The 18,168-nt window shown below is 39.5% G+C and overlaps 1 protein-coding gene across 2 annotated transcripts in view; it reads left to right on the forward strand.

The window, feature by feature from the left end:
• Positions 1–16,025: 16,025 nt before the first annotated feature.
• Positions 16,026–18,168, forward strand: part of MYLK4 (myosin light chain kinase family member 4) — a 31,810-nt gene continuing 29,667 nt past the window's right edge. For both annotated transcript variants that reach the window (XM_084282402.1, XM_084282403.1), the window contains exon 1: positions 16,026–16,983. In XM_084282402.1, the coding sequence (XP_084138528.1) occupies positions 16,324–16,983 (660 nt within the window). In that variant the 5' untranslated portion in view covers positions 16,026–16,323. The remainder of the gene's footprint in view (positions 16,984–18,168) is intronic.

Consider the following 18,168-nt stretch of genomic DNA (forward strand, 5'->3'; position numbering starts at 1 on the left):
TTGTACCTACCTATAGACTGGGAAGGTGTGAGGGTGGAATAGATGGATTTATTTTCTTATATGTTTGTCTTTCAGTCTAGCAGTCTTGCTCCTTCATATTTTGTGAGCTTACATTCTTCTGTTGAGAGTTAAGTCAAAGATTATTCTTTTACAGTTTCTTCATACTTCCAAGGTCTAAGAAATGCTGTGCGTGGAGTTCGTGTGAAGCAGGGAGTGTGCTGCCAACAGGCGCTCTGCAGCATCTAAATGCCTGGGTTACAGGGATCCACAGCTTTGCACAGAATGCTTCCAAACAGTGACCTGAGCAGAATGATAATGTATACAAGAGGAGTGCAGTGCTGATGGATCCTTGGGGTTCAGACTGAATCATTTCAAGAAATAACGTGCCTTCAGTCCCTTCAGGAGCACTGTTCTGAAAGTGTGGTACTTTCTCCTTTCACTACATGCATTCAATGCATTTTTCTTAAAAAACATGTACATATGTATGCAAAGAGAGTAACAAGTCAAATGCATAATTAGCAGTGTCGAGAAAAGTTGAGTACACAAGCTGTATTGCAGGTAATCCTCACCCAGAGACACACCTGTGTGAATATAATATGAGACCAAAGAGGCAAAGAGGCTTTGTGCTCAACTAAAAGACCATTTAACCACCTTTGCCTTTGCTGCATTTATCCTTGATGCCCAGTGGTGAAGCTGTGGAGACACAGTCCCCCGTGAGGTCCAGGGCATTATCTACTCCACGCTTGGTGACACGTGACGCTTAATTCCTTGCAGTTACAGTCCTGATCCATGACACTTGATTCTGAGCTGCGGCAAGCTAGACATCTGATCCTTCGTGCTTGATCTCTGACACTGGATCTCCATTAGGAAAATTACTGGTACTTGATCTGCCTGATCACAGCTACTTGATATATGGCGGTGTTGCCCATTGTGGCATGTTTACCACCAAAAGTAAATTTGAAACAGCTAGTACAGCAAAACTGAAGAATTGAAGGATTCGGCTGTGCTCTGTGGGTACTGTGGCTGAAACATGACGTTAAGAAATGATATAGTTTAATGAAAATGGCAAGAAGAAGACCTGTAGGGGTAAAATGAAAAAAGAAAAGAAGAAATATTAAAAAAAAAAAGTACATTTGTGCAAATCCCAACAGATATATCTGCTGTCAGAGCTCCATGCTTTGCCTTAACTCTGTATGTTGTGCTCAGCATGGACTGGCATTTAAAACAAGACCTAAAACAGCTTCCTCTAGCTTCACGTAAGATCATATATATATATATGTATATATATATATTTTTTTTGTGTGTGTCAAATTTAGCTGATTCCACTCCACAATTATAATTTAAGTTCAGCCAGTTGGTTTCCAGAAGCTAACAAAGCCTTTCACTAAGCAAACTGGTTGAAATTGGTTTGCAAATAAATTGATAATCTGACTCATTTCATAAGGTTTTCAGTTTCACTGTAATCATTTAGTGCTCTTTAAGAGAGGAATGCAATATACAAAATTGCACTGAAATGAGAAATACGCATGCTTCATTCCAATGAAAACAAAAAAAAAGGTTGAAAGGTTGAAAGCATTGCTTTGATTGCTTTGATTGCCTTCTTCACTGATTAATTTTATTTGGAAGTAGCACATTCTCATGTGTCCATCAAGTCATCTGTTTTCATGAGCCATCATTTTCCAATACATTCTAGTGTTTTGTTTCTGAACTCTTTGATTAGCTCCAGTGACAACTATTTTTAATTCTCACATTGGATCATATGAGTTGGTCAGGGAATAGGTTTGCAGTCCTGGTAATCACAATTCATTTTGCATAATGTTAAATGAAAAATTTAGGTAAAAATAATGCAGCAGTCATGAAACTGAATCCCACAGGTGGAAAGGTGAATGAGGTCATTGCAAGGCTTCAAAATGCTTCCAGGTACAAGCAGAACTGAAGAGAAACCAAAGAGACTGAAACCTTCTGTGCTGTTGGGTAGGACAGACCTAGAAGAAAAAAGTGTCTTCATTATACTGCAGTGGCAGAAAGAAAGTAGCAATTATGCAGGGACTTTCATTTCAGTATTCTGGATGTAGAGCTAGGTCAGTATCCCAGCTACAGATGTCTAGTAGCAGCATCTCAAATCATGGAGCATGAGGTGACATTCTTGCCCAGAAAAACCCTCTTATCTTCAGGCAGTCAGATAGCACATGGCCAGAAGTTACATCTTCACTATTGCCACTAATGAAACTATCCCTTGTGGTTTCATCCGATACCTTTTTTCTGTACATTTACCCCATTGCCTCCAGACCAATGTGTAATTGCTGTGGTGATTTGTTATTTCTCATTTGAAACCTGATGTGTTGAGCATCTCCATCTTCTTGCCCTGGGAGAAATAGCAATCAGTCATTCCCCATTCATCTCAGTGATCATGATTTTTAGAGCCATGATATTACTTACAGGCATATGCATAACTTTTTAGTATTTACTGAGATCAAGGCAAAAGCACTAGTTATAAACAGTGTGTTTCTTTAAAAAAAAAAAAATAGTAATGGAGGGGGTTGGGGAACAAGTGAGAGAGAAAGAAATAAATAGTTTTACAAAACTATAAAACCAGCTAAGCAAACGAGGAACCAAAGAGCATGGCATAATTGGGAAGTGAGATTGTTGTATGAAATTGCCCTGCCTCTCAGAAGAATATGGATTTTTTTCCAGCTCATGAGTATTGCCTTTCCAAAAAGTGAAAGTTGGACATTTTGTGAGGAATAATCCCTTTTGCAGTGCAAATCTGTGTTGTACAGGCTGAGTGAGAAAGTAATTTGTGTTTTTTTATCAGTTATCATATATTTCCCATCCTTAGGACTAAGTCTAATCCATGTTTCCCGCTGATGTCATTTCTCCAAGAAACATTCATGAGCAACATATTCAAAGGAATCGAGACAAAAAAGCCATCTACCACATCTCACAAAATCAAAGCCCTACTACTTAATGTTTTGAGCCAAGACTAGACTGTTTTAGTGTTGACTCCACTGGATCAGGGCAGACTCACTTCATAATGTGCTGCACAACTGCATTGTCCTGCCCAGATTGTCCCTGACAGAATTTCAACGATGCTGAGAGCCATAATTCAGGTTTCTGCAGTGATGACAGTCTGTTTTCTAAACATTATTGCAACCATTTTAGAAGTGGGGAAGAAAGTTGAGATTAGGCTTCTCTGTCCATCATCCCTGAAAAATCAGGTGTCCAGCTGAAGCTGGTCTCTCTCTTCAGTCAGAAAGGAGAGCAGTACCACCAGGTACTTCCCATCTGTCCTGCACAGTGACTGTCCTGTAGAGCTCTCTCTCTCTCTCTCCCTTGACTGTAGAGGGTCAAAACATCTTTTAGATGGCTGGAGTTCGATTTATGGGTTATAGAGGTTCTGTAACTTTATTCTTCTTATGCTTATATCCATCTTTAACAAGTGTAATGGTACCAATTGCTGGCTGTGCTGCTGAGAAGGAGAGGAAAGCCAGACAGGAATGTCAGTAGGGCTTTATCTACCTATGCCTTCCCTTCAAATAGGAAGGAGAAAAACTGCGTGACTTAATGTCTGCGATTCCAAAGACATTACAGAGTTTAAAAGAAAAACAGCCTACAATATAAGTTTTCACCACTGCATGAAGCGAGAAAGGACCATTTTGATCCTCTGCTCTGCCCTTCCACGGAGCAGAGGCCGTGGAAATTGGCCAGGTGGTTTCAGTAGAGAGCCCAAAAGCTTGTGATCAAATTAGAGTGAGTAACGTTGATGGAGTTCTGTAAATAGAAGAAGTGAGCAGATGAGGATAGGTCAGGGGAAGAGGGGAGAGGTCCTCTGAGGTAAAAGGAGAATTTGTTTCATAACAAGACTGTTCTTCTCGTGTTTCCCTGTCTCAGAAGCAGAGTCACTAGACACTTGGGAATTCAGAACTAATCTTTCATTAACATAAGTACAACAAACTTATTCTGACCAATGTCATGCGTATTTAATTATTTATTTAATATGGAAAAATAAAACAATGTTATCTGAAAATGTCAATAAATGCAAAAGATCAGGCTCCTCAAGAATCTAATTTTCCTTACATTGCATAAGTATAATGTTTTTTAATCCTGCTGGTTGGGAGTCCTAACATTTCTCCTGTTTCTTTTCCTTTAACAATGCAAAGTTAGAGATAGCTTTTGGTCCCCCTCATGCATGAGAACCTGCAGGTGCAAGCAGACCATCATCACTCCCTTTTTCTGTTCTTGGATAAGATAAGAAAACCAGTTAGTGATTGGGCCAACTACATGGCCAAGTGGGAATGGTAAAGGTATGAACTTTTTCCCGGTCTTCCTACTAGCTGAACATGTTTCTGGGAGAGCACTGAGGCTCTCTGAAAGGTAGTGCTTGCTCCAGCCACCTGCTTCACTACAAAGCTACTAGCCAGTGCATGCAGCTGGAGTCCTGTGTAAGTGGTTCAGAGGATGGCCACTTAACAGCTTCAGAGGAGTTCCCCCTCCTGTAACATCTCGGTGCAGTTGTTTTCACCTGAATGTTCAAGCTTCAGAAGTTCACAAGTGAGAATAAACAGCAGGCAAAATTTCTCCCCTGAGACTTCTCTAGGAGCAGTTAGAAATGCTTCTGGATGCACATAATGATACCGGGGGGTGAAGCACACTGAAACATGACTACCCTTAGCAAAGGTTGCCTTGCACCTGTTCTGGCCACCCATGTGGAAGTTCCTTCCTAAATGTATCATACTTCAGTTCTGGTGTCCTTAGCTTAAAGTCCTGGTCATAAACCCAACTCCAAATCCCACAGCATGGATTTAGCAACAGCTTAAAGCCTCCGGGTCAGTAGCCTGCAGGTGTGCACCGTAACTGAGTTATAATTTGGAGCAGGTGACAAAAGGAAGCACGATGTGTGCATTTTGGCAAAGGAATGGCTCAACTGCTGAGATGTGGAGCAGGCAGGTTGAGTGTGTTGGTTTGGTTCTCCTGTACTTGCTGGGAAAATGTACCTTGCTTTAGGCACTTAAGCCATTTTATTAGCACAAGGCTTTCATTCTGGACCCTGGTTTAATAGTGCTGACTACTGGAGTCTTTCAAAGTCTAAAGAAACATTGCCTCACATCTTCTGGAGAAAAAAAAAAAAAAAAGGAGAGAAAAAAAGAAAAAACTCTTGTAGTCACATGGATTCAGGTGTTTAAGAAGTAGGACTGCAGTTGTGTAAATGATACAATGTGGTATCAGTGCAAGCAGTGTAATGTGAATCAAATATTTGTTTCTGAAAAGGAAAAAAAAAAACGTAATTTCTCAACATTTACAGGCTGAAACACACCATTCCAGTAGTGGAATGTTAACGAATCAGTAATGCTGGGCTGTTTTATTTAGCCAGCTTCTGTAACACTGGTGTACTTTATTGTTTATTCAAACCACAAACTTATCCAGCATTGCATGTTGATAAAATTTATGTGAAAAGAAACTTCTGTCTGGGAAAAGCTACGGTTGGCCAAAGGAAGCACTCTTTCTGCTCAGCCAGTTGGGCTTCTCCCAAAGGCCAAGAACCTTAAATCTTGCATGATTTTACATATCCTGCACATTAAGGTAGGGAAATAGCTTTTCAGTGATAGGTGCTGTAATCCAGCTCTGTCTTTTGGGTCACTGTATTCATCAGATGCCCAAACTGTCCTCTGACAGCAGTTTCCTCGCAGCATTTCTATGAAATAAAACCTTAGCTCATCTTCTTTACTAGACAATCAACTTGTTATATTACTCCTGGCCTGCTTAAAGGAGCTCTGCTTCCCAAGAAAAGCACCGAGAAGCTGAAAAATGATGAATGTCCAACCTCAGAGTTTCTTCCCTCATTCTTATGGACAGTCCTAACATCTGTTCACACATGAGTGTGCAGAGGTTCACCTGGCAGTGACGCTACAGGCTCTGGAAGCAAGAGAATTATCAGCAAAGAAAACCCTGCCCCAACTCAATGCCCTCCAGGATCACAAGTTCCCTGTAAATATAATATTTGGAGAAAGTATGAATGAACAGATTCTGTGAAGTCTCTTTTGCAAGATCCTTAAAAATCAATGAGTGTTTTTCTATTCAGCTAGAAAGAGTAGGTAATTGTCAGCAAGACCCCTCTCCCTGGTATTTGCTAAGTGGTAATAACAATATATTTAGCATACATATAACATCTTTTTTTAATTTTATTTTTTCTTGGAAATGTTTTAATTTGAATGTACTCACAGTATTAAGTGCAAAACTGATGCTCATTTTTTGGAAATTTTAAGTTGAACTCTTAAAGTTTGACTTTTTTTTTTTTTTTTTTTTTTAGAGAGAGAAAAAGTTTTAACATAGAAGAAAAAAGTTTTAACATAGAAGATATTGTTGATTTTTTTTTTTTTTTTGTATATTATTATCCTGCCAGCTACTATGTCATTTTTCAGATCTCATCAGGTAACTGAAAACTGAAGTCCCACACAGGATCTTTCTCATGGCTTGACATTGATGTTGATATTGTTCATTTCCTTGAATGTCTTCAGCTGGACACTGATTGTGGCTAATCTTTACAGCCAGGTGGCCAGGCATCTGGAATGATCATTTAGTCGGAATATGTGGGGGTTCAGCAACACAAAAATAGGTGGTGATTGTGATGGCTTTCAAAGTTCAGCTGTAAGGTTAAGCATGTTTCACTTTGTTGGGATGATTGCTCTGTGGGGAAGAAAATAGCTACAAAAGAAGACACGTAGCTGAAAGGCATTTCTGTCTCTGAGAACATCCACCATCACAAAACGGTATTAGCACCTGTACCACGGGCAGGACAGGGAGAGAGGGAGGGAGATTTCTGTGACCTTTACCTCATGTCCTTTCCTTCTGTCATATGAAACTGAGCAGAGTGGGCTATTTGTTTTGGTATGCAACAAACAGATCAAAACGGTGGAAAACTATAATCCTTAACTTCCTGGATTTTAGGTCTTTTTAATATAGCTCAGAAGTTAAGTTTTATATCACACCTTTTCTTTGAATTCTTCTCCCCTAAAGTGTAAAGCTATGGAAACACGCCAGGTACAATTTACAAACTATTAAAATATCAACAAATATATACCCAAATTGGCAAACCTTACATATAAAATCAGCTCAAATTACCCCTTCCCTAAAAACACTGGTCTTCAGTATGTGCATTTCAGGGTGCTTTTCTTCTTCTACCCAGTCTTGGAGTCTGACATCCATGCTGACTATGAATGTGCCATTTATTCCACACTTTTCACACTAGACTCTCTAGAAGATGAGATGGAGCAAGGTGTTTTCTGCACATGGCTTTTCATGCTGATTTACTAGTTAAAATCTGTTTAATTCCAACTCTGTTTGCAGTCATAGTGGTAAAAAAGTGTTTGCTTCAGCAGAGCCTGCCTGGGTAAACAAGCAATGCCCTGGCTCACCTGCAGAATGAGTGGATTCCTGGTTTTGGTGCAGTGCCTTAGCAGCAGAGCAGGATAAAATAATTTCTTAGTGAGTATATGATGCAGGAATAGCCAAATAGTAGCTGTGGAGAGAGTTTACTGGCATTTAAAAAAACAAACAAGCAAAAAAACCCCAGACCCTTCTTCCCACTTCTCCACTTCCATGGCCAGTCTCACAGCAGAAGGCAGCAGGGAACGAACCACCCACCACAGGTGAAAATGAGTCAGCAGGAATTCAGCAGAAGAGCACTACGTTCCCCCAGTAGCCACGCTGGGACCCTCTGTAGGCTTGATATTGTTATCTTTGCAGTGTTCTCACTCTTAAAGAAAGTAATAGGTTAACTTCTAATGAATCTGAAAGTAATTGCCTTTGCTTTTTAAGGATTAGCTTCACAAATCTATATGGTCACAGAGTGGCAGCCCGAGACACCCACGGGTCTCACCTGCTCTTTCTGTTGATGCTGCCTGTTGCGTGGGCAGCCACCACAGGCAATGCCCACTGTTCCTGATACCAGGGACTGGGAGATAAGGTCAGTGTTACAGCTCCACCTGAGCTGTCGGTATGCTTCTTCTGGAGGAGATAATGCATCCTTTGTAAAACTCCTACCTCCCAACAGGCCAGGCAGCTTTGGAGCTCTTCTCCACAGCCCTTTTAAAGAACTTTTAATCAATACAGTTTCCCTTTCTCACTGAAATTACATTTGCTGTATTTTTAGTATGTTCTGATGGAGCGAAAGGTGTTACTTACATCCAATTTTCCATATAACCACTTCTGATGACTGTCCCTTTCAAGTCTTTTCAGCCTATCCATCCTGAATTAACTTTTTTGTTAGAAAAGGCCTTTCGTGGTTTATAAATTTTAATACAGGATGCTAGCTGCCAGAAAGTTTTGGATTGCTACCAAAGATTTTAACCAGTCTACCCAGCAGATGAAATGAGGTACAGCTCCTGCTGCACCTGGAGACAGTACTTCTTTCATTGCTCTGTTTCAGAGTTATGACACCTCTGCTTTAGCCTCAGAAAGTCAGGAATTTTCCTTTAAACAGGCTTCCTGGAAATAGAGTTTTATGCTATTAATGGGTAATTTATCACACAGTATTTTTCAGCCTTAAAAAACTCTGGGTTTTGAGGTTTGTTTTGTTTTTTAGCGTAGTAAAATGGGGACAGCCAAGCAGAGGTGAGACTCTTGAGGTGATATCTTGACAGCAGGAGATGACGATAGTGGAGACTGACCTTCAACGGAGAAATGTCGATGGTGATTGAACTTCAGTGGTGCAGTGCTTTCACCTTCGGCTTCAGCTGTTAAGCATACAGATGCTGATTAAAGTGGCTTCTGTATGCACCGTGCAGTTCTTATTCACCCCGAGAAATCTGCTAACTCTGGGATGCCTTGAGTGAGTAAGATGTGCCTGACCTGTACAAACGCTGCACCATGTGTCTTGCAGTTGATTGCCTCTCCTGAGCAAATACTTACTCCCCATACAAAAGAGGTCTTCAGAGCTCCATGGTATGGGGAACTTCACCTCCAGTATATGGTTACTGTCCTCCACCATCATGTTCATCATCAAAAAGATAGATATTTTCTACAGTAAGATGCGTGGCTCAACAGCTCAATTCACTTTTTTTTTTCCTGCAAAAGGTGGTTGTAGGAACACTTTCAGAGAGATTCAGAAATCGAAGGTGGTGGTGTTATTTCTGAAAGGCCTTTGCATGGCATCTGCAGATTGATCGCTCAACTATAGCCGGGCTCACTCTGCAGTTCGTTTTGGGGACTTTCTCTTGTGATTTATCACTAGGGTATCTCCAGGATACTTAGTTAGCAGGGTCATTATAGCAAAGGAAGTCAGAATTCATAATTAATTAACAGGTCGTAGAGTAGTTGTATGCAGAGAGCCCTGTGGAGCAGTAAATTCCCTAGTCCTACCTCATGAAGTTCAGTGCCAGACTTCCCTTGCTGCATGCTCCGGCCCTGTATAAAGCTGTTTCCTTTTCTAACATTGAGCAATGTTCCAGACTAATGTTTTGGGCAGTCCCCAAGGGAGCCATAAATGTGTATCACTTATGACACTGTATGTCACTTAATCGTAGCCATACAGTTATTTCAGCCCCCAAGGTGAAAGAGTCCAATATGACTGCTGATTGTAGAAATGTATCATTTTGGATAAATTCCCCGATTCCTTTGGGAGGTGGCAGGGGGGAGAGAAAATGGTTTTCCTCTTCTACCATCATTGACATCTGTGAACTTTCTGTAAACAGCATGACTTTCTGAATCTGTTTCATAGCTTTTGTGCTTGCTCTCTAATCTGTTTCAGAGCTGAGCAGCTGTAAACTTATATTGTTTCTCAGGGAGATGTTGTTGTGTACTAGAGAAAGAGCAGACATGCTTTAATTCTCATCTGTGTACTACCATATACAGTACTTTCTCTGCTTCGTGACTAGCATATTACAATTCCTGAATGTTTCAGATAGCGGCTCTCCTGTTCCCCAAAGTGCAAGGCTGTTTCTTATTTGAGGCTGTGGAGATTTCTACATAAATGTTCTGTAAATAATGTAACGGTCCTCCTCAAAACGCCTTGTTTGCAAATGATTAAAAGAGGAAGTCTTCTTGCTAGGGATGTCTACAGTTTATGACCACTATCACAATGGGGAAAAATACAAATACATGATTTGTCTGTAAAATACAACTGATGATTTAAAGATACGCAATATTATTGGAACTTCTCAGCTAAGACCAATGGCCAGTCCAACCACAAAATATGCATCTCTGTGGCCAATCTGAGAAAAAAAATCTTCATCTCCCTTGATCATAATTTCAGAAAAAGATTGTTATTGCTTATTTACAAAAGATCTAGCATTAGAATGGTGAATTTGTAGTAGAACTTGATAAAACTAGGCTTACATATATTCCCTGCTCCTTTTTGATTTATGGCTAAGTTTTCATTAAATGTATGAATACAGATCAACCACGGGATAAAAGCTGATGACAAAATGATTTTTTTCCATCAAGATTGCTGGAAAGAGTTCATTTTTAAGGAGGGAAGAAGAACATGGAAGTCCCAGACATATAGAGCAATGTACTATTAGGTACAAAATAGACACTGAAAGGATTAGAAATAAACAAACAATTTGGGAAAAGATGGCAGAAAAATAAGGAAGTTGTAGATGAAATTAATTTTACAAAGGTCTTAATTTAAGTCATTAAAAAAGCAAATTATTATTTTATTGTCTGAGCTTCTGAAAAGTTAACTCCTGCTGTAGATTTCTGAGTGTCTCTTTTTCTTTCTTCTCTTCTGAGATTTTATTTTAGGAATTTGAGCAATTATTGTTATTATTATTATCATTATTTTTAATAGAAGAGGAAATCAATATATTCAAAGGAAAGCCAAATCTTACTTTTGTTTCTAAAAGATATAACTCGAGAAGCTGACCTGTACCATTTTCACAGACGAATTGATTACATATTCCACCCAACTCTTGAATATTTCCTCTTTCTATTCAGTAGTAAGGCAGCTTTTTAAGAAAAATATTCATGAGCATTTCCCCCTTTTTTTTTCTTAACAAAAATGCTGTCTACTCACACTGGCAATGAGTTTATGTGTAGAATATAAATATATACTAGAGAGAAGACCAAGAGAGAGATGCAATAATAAGCTTCAAGTAGTAGAAGGTGTCTAAGAAACAGAAGAAAATAAACTGTTCTTGTCATCCCTAGATAGGACAAGAAATCAATTTCAGTTTCACAAAAGGAAATTTAGATTAAGAAAACTTTCTAACATTGAAAATTGTCAGCACTACAACAGATTGCTTACAGAAATTATGGGAGTTTCAGCACTGAAAGTTTTAAAATGCTTAATATATAAGCCAAACTTTATATATGAAAAGCTTGGTTTGCTACATGCTGCCTTTTAGCAGCATAAAGACAGCTGTCTTTCCTCCAGATCTTCCCACAATTTTAATAATAGATGTACAGGATAATTCAGTATGGATATAACTTAAAATACACCTCATCCTATCCACTCTTACCTAGGTTGTGTAAAAATGTATGTAATTAATCTCAGTGATTGGGAAGGTTTTCTAACGTCTCTTTTTCTGAAAGTGGAGGTCACAGTGGCCTGGTCTAAATCAGCACTTGTAAATCAAAGCTAATTGTTCACACCTTCCTTTTTATTTTATTATTATTTTTTTTTCTTTTCTCATAAATATGTGCCCTATGCAAACCTGATCCTTGCCAGGACGTAAATACTGAAAAGCCAAAAGAACACATGCTGCTTACACACAGGAGCGAGCAATGGCTGGAATGCGGAGCGTGCGTCACACACATGCTGCAAACTCCTGCACAGCAGGCATCCCCATTTTATCTGGGGGAGAAAAGCACTGGCAAGACACCCCAACCCTCCGTAATAGCAAAATATCAAACCAGGCATGGGAGTTTGGGGGATATGTTGTTTAGACCAATTTGAAATAGGTGAGCCTGGTACTGTACTCTCCAGATAAAGTTCAGTTCAGCATATCCCGTTGCAGAGTTTACAGCCCCAAAAGTTGGAATTAGACTCCGGGACTCAAACATTTCCACTTGTGCTCTTGTTTAAATGGCTGATGCCAGCAGCCGTAAATTTACGAGGTGCTCTGTCTGGGCCTTTAACAGTTAGGAAATGTGAAGAACTGAGCTAAACTGAAAAGACTCAGGTTAAAAATTAGGGGGGGGAAATCCTTATAACACGAGTCCAGTAGAAGAAGAGGAGGTAAGGCAGGGTACTTAGCATCTGAGTAGTAGTGTTAGAGGACCGAGAACTGGTGAAGATTGAGTGTACGGCTGTTTTAAGCAGAAAGCAGTTCTTGGGCTTTCTTTGCACTGATAAGCTCTCACATCTGAAATATATATTAAAAAAATATATATATATATATATATATTAGCTCTTTTTACTGATTATAGACTGTTTGGATGTTTTGGGCTATCAGGATTTTTTTTTTTTTAATATGTTTTACTCTTATATCTCTGAGACTGACATCCAAATGCTGCGGAGCTTGACGTCCTCCTGTCCTTCATAGGTTTTGCATTGGAACATGCTAAGAGCTTGGTCTGGGCATTTCTGAACCTGAGGCTTGTTCAGAAGCAGAGAGCTAATGGAATTGAGGTAGCAAACTGGCTGGTTGGTGGTAATTTCCTAATGCTAGCCAGGTTTTCATGTTCATTTGTCCAGAGAAAATAACACTGACCACAGTTGGATTTCAAGAGAGAAAGCAGAAGGAAGACTTTTTGCCTCTCTAGTCTGCCTAGTCTTCACGTTTAACCCCTTTATCAATTTCTATGCATCTAATGGCAGAATTTGAATCTAAGTATGTATCTTGTTCACAAATGTAATACTAATACTAAGTATGGAGTTTTATCACATCTCTTGCAGACCTGTTTTATGATGTCTGTAGAGGTGTTTAAAATGTGAAAATGACAGGAGTAGCCAGAGTATTTCTCTCAAACTTTAGGTGCTCATATACTTTGAAATTTACACATGCTGCTTTAAGGCCTTTTCCCACTAAACTTGAAAGAAAAAAGAAATACAGTCGTATTATTATCATCATCATCATCATCATCATCATCATCATCATCATCATCATCATCATCATCATCATCATCATTATTATATCAGCCATTTAAAAGAATTCAATACCAATTGAGCAGCGATTGTATGGAATAAATAAAATTCTTGGCAGATTATTAAATACCAAGAATTATCACAGTTGATCAGCACTATTTTATATAGCACAGGTGTTAGTTACTGTGTGTAAAAATTCCCAGTGTTCAGTATCAGCCTTTGGGCTGATATTGTCAATTCCACAGTGTAGTGGCGTATTGCTAATATTCTGAGGTATTCTAATACTTCTTTTGCACCCTGCAAAGAAAGAAATGTTCAAACACTTTAAATAATGCTATTTTTTACAGAAGACTTTACCTCAAATAATTGACTCTCATTGAACTCTTGAGAGGTATTTGAGCATGTATGAGCATTTCCAGTTTGCAGAGCAAGAGGCAGGGCTCACAGATTCCCAGCTCTGAAGAAGTTACTGACAGGAGCTTGCTGAGTCCTGAAAGCAAGCTGCTGTTACATTTCTTTCATTTGTTCCTCTTTTCTAACCACTACACGGCAGTTCTCTCTTCCAGCTCACTTCAGAGCTAGCACATACTGGTGAGTTTGTAAGGAAGCATTTTTGCAGCTGACGTTTTGTATTTTAAATGTGTCTGGCATTTTTGCATGTCGTGGCATAATATTAAATCAATAGGACTTTACAGAAGATACCTGCTAATAGGATCTTACCTCACAGAGGCTAAAACTTTTATTAGTGTTTATAGTACTGGTTTGAGGTATTACACGTAACGTTTCCCTGGACAACTGTTAGAAGAGATTTAAATGTTTAACATATGTGGCTGTGCGCAGTAATATAACACATGATTTTACCATTACTATCTGTATCTCCTTTTTTTTTATCGTTTCCGTGCATTTACAAAATAATGTTCCTTTTGGAAAGGATCCCGGTGGCTGCCAGCTTTCCCTGTGAAATCCCCCTGAGCAGGAGCCCTAGCTGGATGGGTGGCGAGGTACAACAAGCCTTTAGCCTCATGTTTGTGCAGGGAGCATGGGGGTAAGGAGAAAGCTCTCAGTGAACTTTTGCCTGGATGCTTCACCCAAGGTAAATGGCTCTTCAAACTAGGGCCGTTTTACAGCCATGCAAACACCTCTCCTGGAAGGTTGTGTCTAACGGGCTTCTGCAAATGTGAAACAGTCAGGAGGGTTTAGTTTATCTTTCTAACAGAGATGAATGGAAGATGACAAAGGGGATTAAACATAACTGCTCTCTGTAGTAGACTCCATGATATTCCTTGCTTCAATCTTCTTATCTTCTACCTTTTTTTTCTTTTCTTTTTTTTTTTTTTTTTTTTAACTGCTGTCCTGTATATTATTCTTTCCATGAAATAGGGATCTCTAAACTCTCTTTTTATTTTCATTTTTCCTGTCCTGCTTCCTATTTTTAAATCCTTTCACCTTCACAATCCACCCAGCGACCACGCTATGCACAATAACATGTGGTGGTCACCTCTTGGTAATGTCTGTTATGTAAAGAAAAGATTTCATTCCACGTTTTAGGGTCACACATGGACACAGGTCACCTTTCACTCCCAGTAACATGCTGCTCTCAGGAGGTGACAAATGTACCTAGGAACTTTTTTTCCTTTATTAACCTGTGGTAACCTGAGAACAAGCTCCTGAATTAGCTTATCAACACTGTCTATATATTGATTCATAAATGACTGTGAGAGAATGCCTTTGGAAACTTTTAAAAACATCAGCTGTGATTGGCTGTAAAAGAAATCCTTGGCACCAAAAAAAGTACGGAGAAGGCTTTTCATATGCTTCCGTTTTTGAGCAGAACTGATTTACTGATTTTGAGAGGATATTTGGTGTGTTAGATATTCAGAACTAAGTACATGCTCTACCACGTTATCCCTCACACTCCTCATTTAAAGACTGGAGAAACTGAGGTTGGGAAAATAAATAAATCACGGGGATCACAGAAGAAGCTCTTGATCCTCTGAGCAGAGCAACTGTCTGTCTTCCAACCAGTGGGCTGACTTTCCTTGTCGTTTTCTGTAAGAGGCACTGTACCAACGCAGACTGACCTATGTGTAGTCAATCTGTGGCAGTCATTTGTCCAAGGTAACCTTTTCTTCATATTTCAGAGACAGCCTTTTTCCCTCAAGGTGATCCATACTAATGTGCTTTTTGTTCATGTAGAGTATGGTTGACTTGAGATGAGAAGTTTTGGTTTTATTGTTATTTTTTTTAGATCTGCTTTTATATTCCTATGCAACATGAAAAATGACCAGCAATTCAGAGGGGAATCTTGTTCCCAGTCATGCTGATTCTTCTTTGTCCAATATTGTCTTTCTGAAAAAAAAAAAAAAAAAAAAAAAAAAGCCTTTTGCAAAAGCAAAAATTAAACAAACAGTTTGAGTTATGAATACTAACCACTGGTTTTGAGACTTTTACTGGCAGGCAAACAAAGCAAAGAATAGAGTCTCTCTATCAAACTTTTTATTTTGGAATTTAAATGACCAGATCATAGTAAAACCTAAGAGCTTCTTCAATTGTGGCAAATCAGTATAGTCTCAATAAATACAGAAGTAAATGAGATTTTGGCTATGAATGGAATTGCTTGTGTGGAGAGCTAGCTATAGGGCAGAGAAAAAGCTCTGACTTTTTCAAGTATCTGCATTCCAGCATCTCCTTCTTTTACTTTCTTTAGCATATTTGTTTTTAACAACTCCATCAACTTCCTGCCTGCCATAAGAGACTTCTCAAGCAATAGAGGCTTTCATCTGAAAAGCTCACCTTAAGACGTAGCAATTTCAAGCAGCCACATTTAAGGTCCCTGTTAGGGCCCTTATTCTCTTCAGAGCAGGGATCACGTTACATACTAGGCTTTTGAAAAGCAGCAGCACCACTGCCAAGGCGTCTCTGCCCTTAGAGGCTTCTCACATATCGTGTAGCCTTTTTGCTGACAAATTCCTTTGGAGTGCAAATAGTTCTGTTCCTGCTAGGGCTGATGTCACTGAACCGAGTGCATTTAGGATGCTCACCTCTCTATTTGCTTCATTTGGAAACAGATATGTATGTAAAAAAAGAATGGATTCAAGGCGCTTTCCTTCCTAAATAATTTGGGTGTCTCTTCCCTCTGTTTTAGTCAAATGTATGAAAGTAGTTTGTTAATTAGTTGAGCTGGAGTTGCCAAAGTAGCCTGTATACCTGCGCAGTCTGGATGGGAAGCCTTTGCAACTGCTAGTGTCCTCAAGCAGCCGAGCATCAGAGCATTTTCTCTTCCTACACAAGCCAGCAAAATGACCACATCCAGCAGGCAGAGCTCTTCTACAACTAAGGTCAACAGCTTGGCCAAAATATTTGATCCAAATGCTTTGCAAAACCAAGGGCCTGATATCGCAATGGAGCCACCCCAAATTCTTCGTGTTGAAAGCAGTGATGTCAGCACATCTGGAAGTTTTAACATCATGGATATGAAGTTTGCCTCCCTTGAACAAAAAATAGATAAGCTGTTGACTCTGCAAGACAATGTCCTTAAGAAGCTTAACAGTGTTTCTCAAGAAATCTGTTGCATAGAAAAAGATATTGAGATTGTAAAAGCAGAGACATCTGAACCTGGATCAAGGATGGAAAGAAACAAAAATCTAAAAAGTAATGAAATGAAGAGGCTTTGCCTTAAAATGAAAAAATCTCTTTCTGATATAAACAGGAATGCAGAGCAGCAAGTTAAAAGACTAGATGGACTGGAGCAAAGCGTTTCTGGAATACAGAAGCTCGTAGGGCCTCTGGCTGAAAAGGTTAAAACATTAATAATTCATCATTCAAGCTTAAAACACCATGTTCAAAAACGTAAGCTTTATAAGTTTGGTGATTACACAAAAGGAGCTGGACATGGTTTTGGGATGCAGATTTTCTCACAGACAACAGCTGGTGCCCTGCTCAAGAAGAAAACTGAAAAGGTGAGCCTAGGTTTGTTTTTCGTCTTGTCAAGAATTGTTGCAAGCCACAGATTTGTTCTCCTGTATGCTTAGCTCTGTCATTTCATTAACATTTAAGTGAGAACAACCCATATGCTTTAAAAAGGAAACATATTAGAACAAACTGAGCAAGTTTTGGTGGAAAAGATACAAAAATCTACTTGGTGATAACCCCATTTGTTTTTTTCTAATGATCTCTTTACAGTTATAATACATAGTTAGGGGTCAGTGACAAGATTGTCACAGAGTTCAGTGGGTTTGGGTCCTGGGTATACATTTGACTGTGATATTCACCAGATTTATAATGATCGGGGGAAATCAAGTTGCAGGAGCCATGCTGTATGTCGCGTAGTCTACACTCAGTGAAACTGATGAAAAACCTTCCAATGACTACTGTGGACTTTGGACTGGGGCCGTGCATGTGTATGATGTCCTTTATTTCAAAGAACAACTTAAGCGTGCTGTTCCGATCTGGTATTTCTGCTGACATCAGTGGGGAGGGAGGGCTTCTAAACTGGGATCCGAGGTAAGGTTACCGTAACCGGAGCTGTGGCTTGTGTAAACTTCCTCAGGGGAAAAAATGCCTGTGTCACCGTAATGGGAGTTTCGTTATGTTCTTTACAGGCCAGATTAAGAGACCACAAAAATCTCTTGAAAGGTTCCATTGAGTAGAACAGGCCCTTGTAAGGCAGTTTGACTATTCTTTGTTTGGTGAAGAAGCCCAGTAGCACTAGAAAATGAAGGAATTTCTTCTAACAAAGTGTGCTGAACCCAGAGTGAACCAAAAAGGTTGCCTTCCATATTCTTTTTCTGCTTTGCTTTATTTTTCCCCCTTCAAAAAAAACCAAACCAAAACAAACAAACAAACAAAAAAAACCACATACAGTCTTCACTGTTTAATACACTTAAAGGTTTATTTAGGGAGTTTGGTTTTCTAAAGTTTTTGAGCAGGAGAGCCACCGTGTGAAGTTATCACTGGAAATGGCCTCCCTTGAAGACAGAAACACCCAGTATTGCCCAGTTGGCTTACTCGTAGGCAGCCCCACTTCTCAGCTAGACCAGAAGCATTTGAGCCCTCCTGGGAAACTTCACGGCGGCCGGTGCTGAACAGCAGCAGCGGAGCGCCTTGTAAAGCTCCATCCATTGAAGTGTCTGCTCTGCCACCAT

Source organism: Netta rufina (assembly GCF_964035555.1).
Source record: "Netta rufina genome assembly, chromosome: 2".
Classification (NCBI taxonomy): Eukaryota; Metazoa; Chordata; class Aves; order Anseriformes; family Anatidae; genus Netta; species Netta rufina.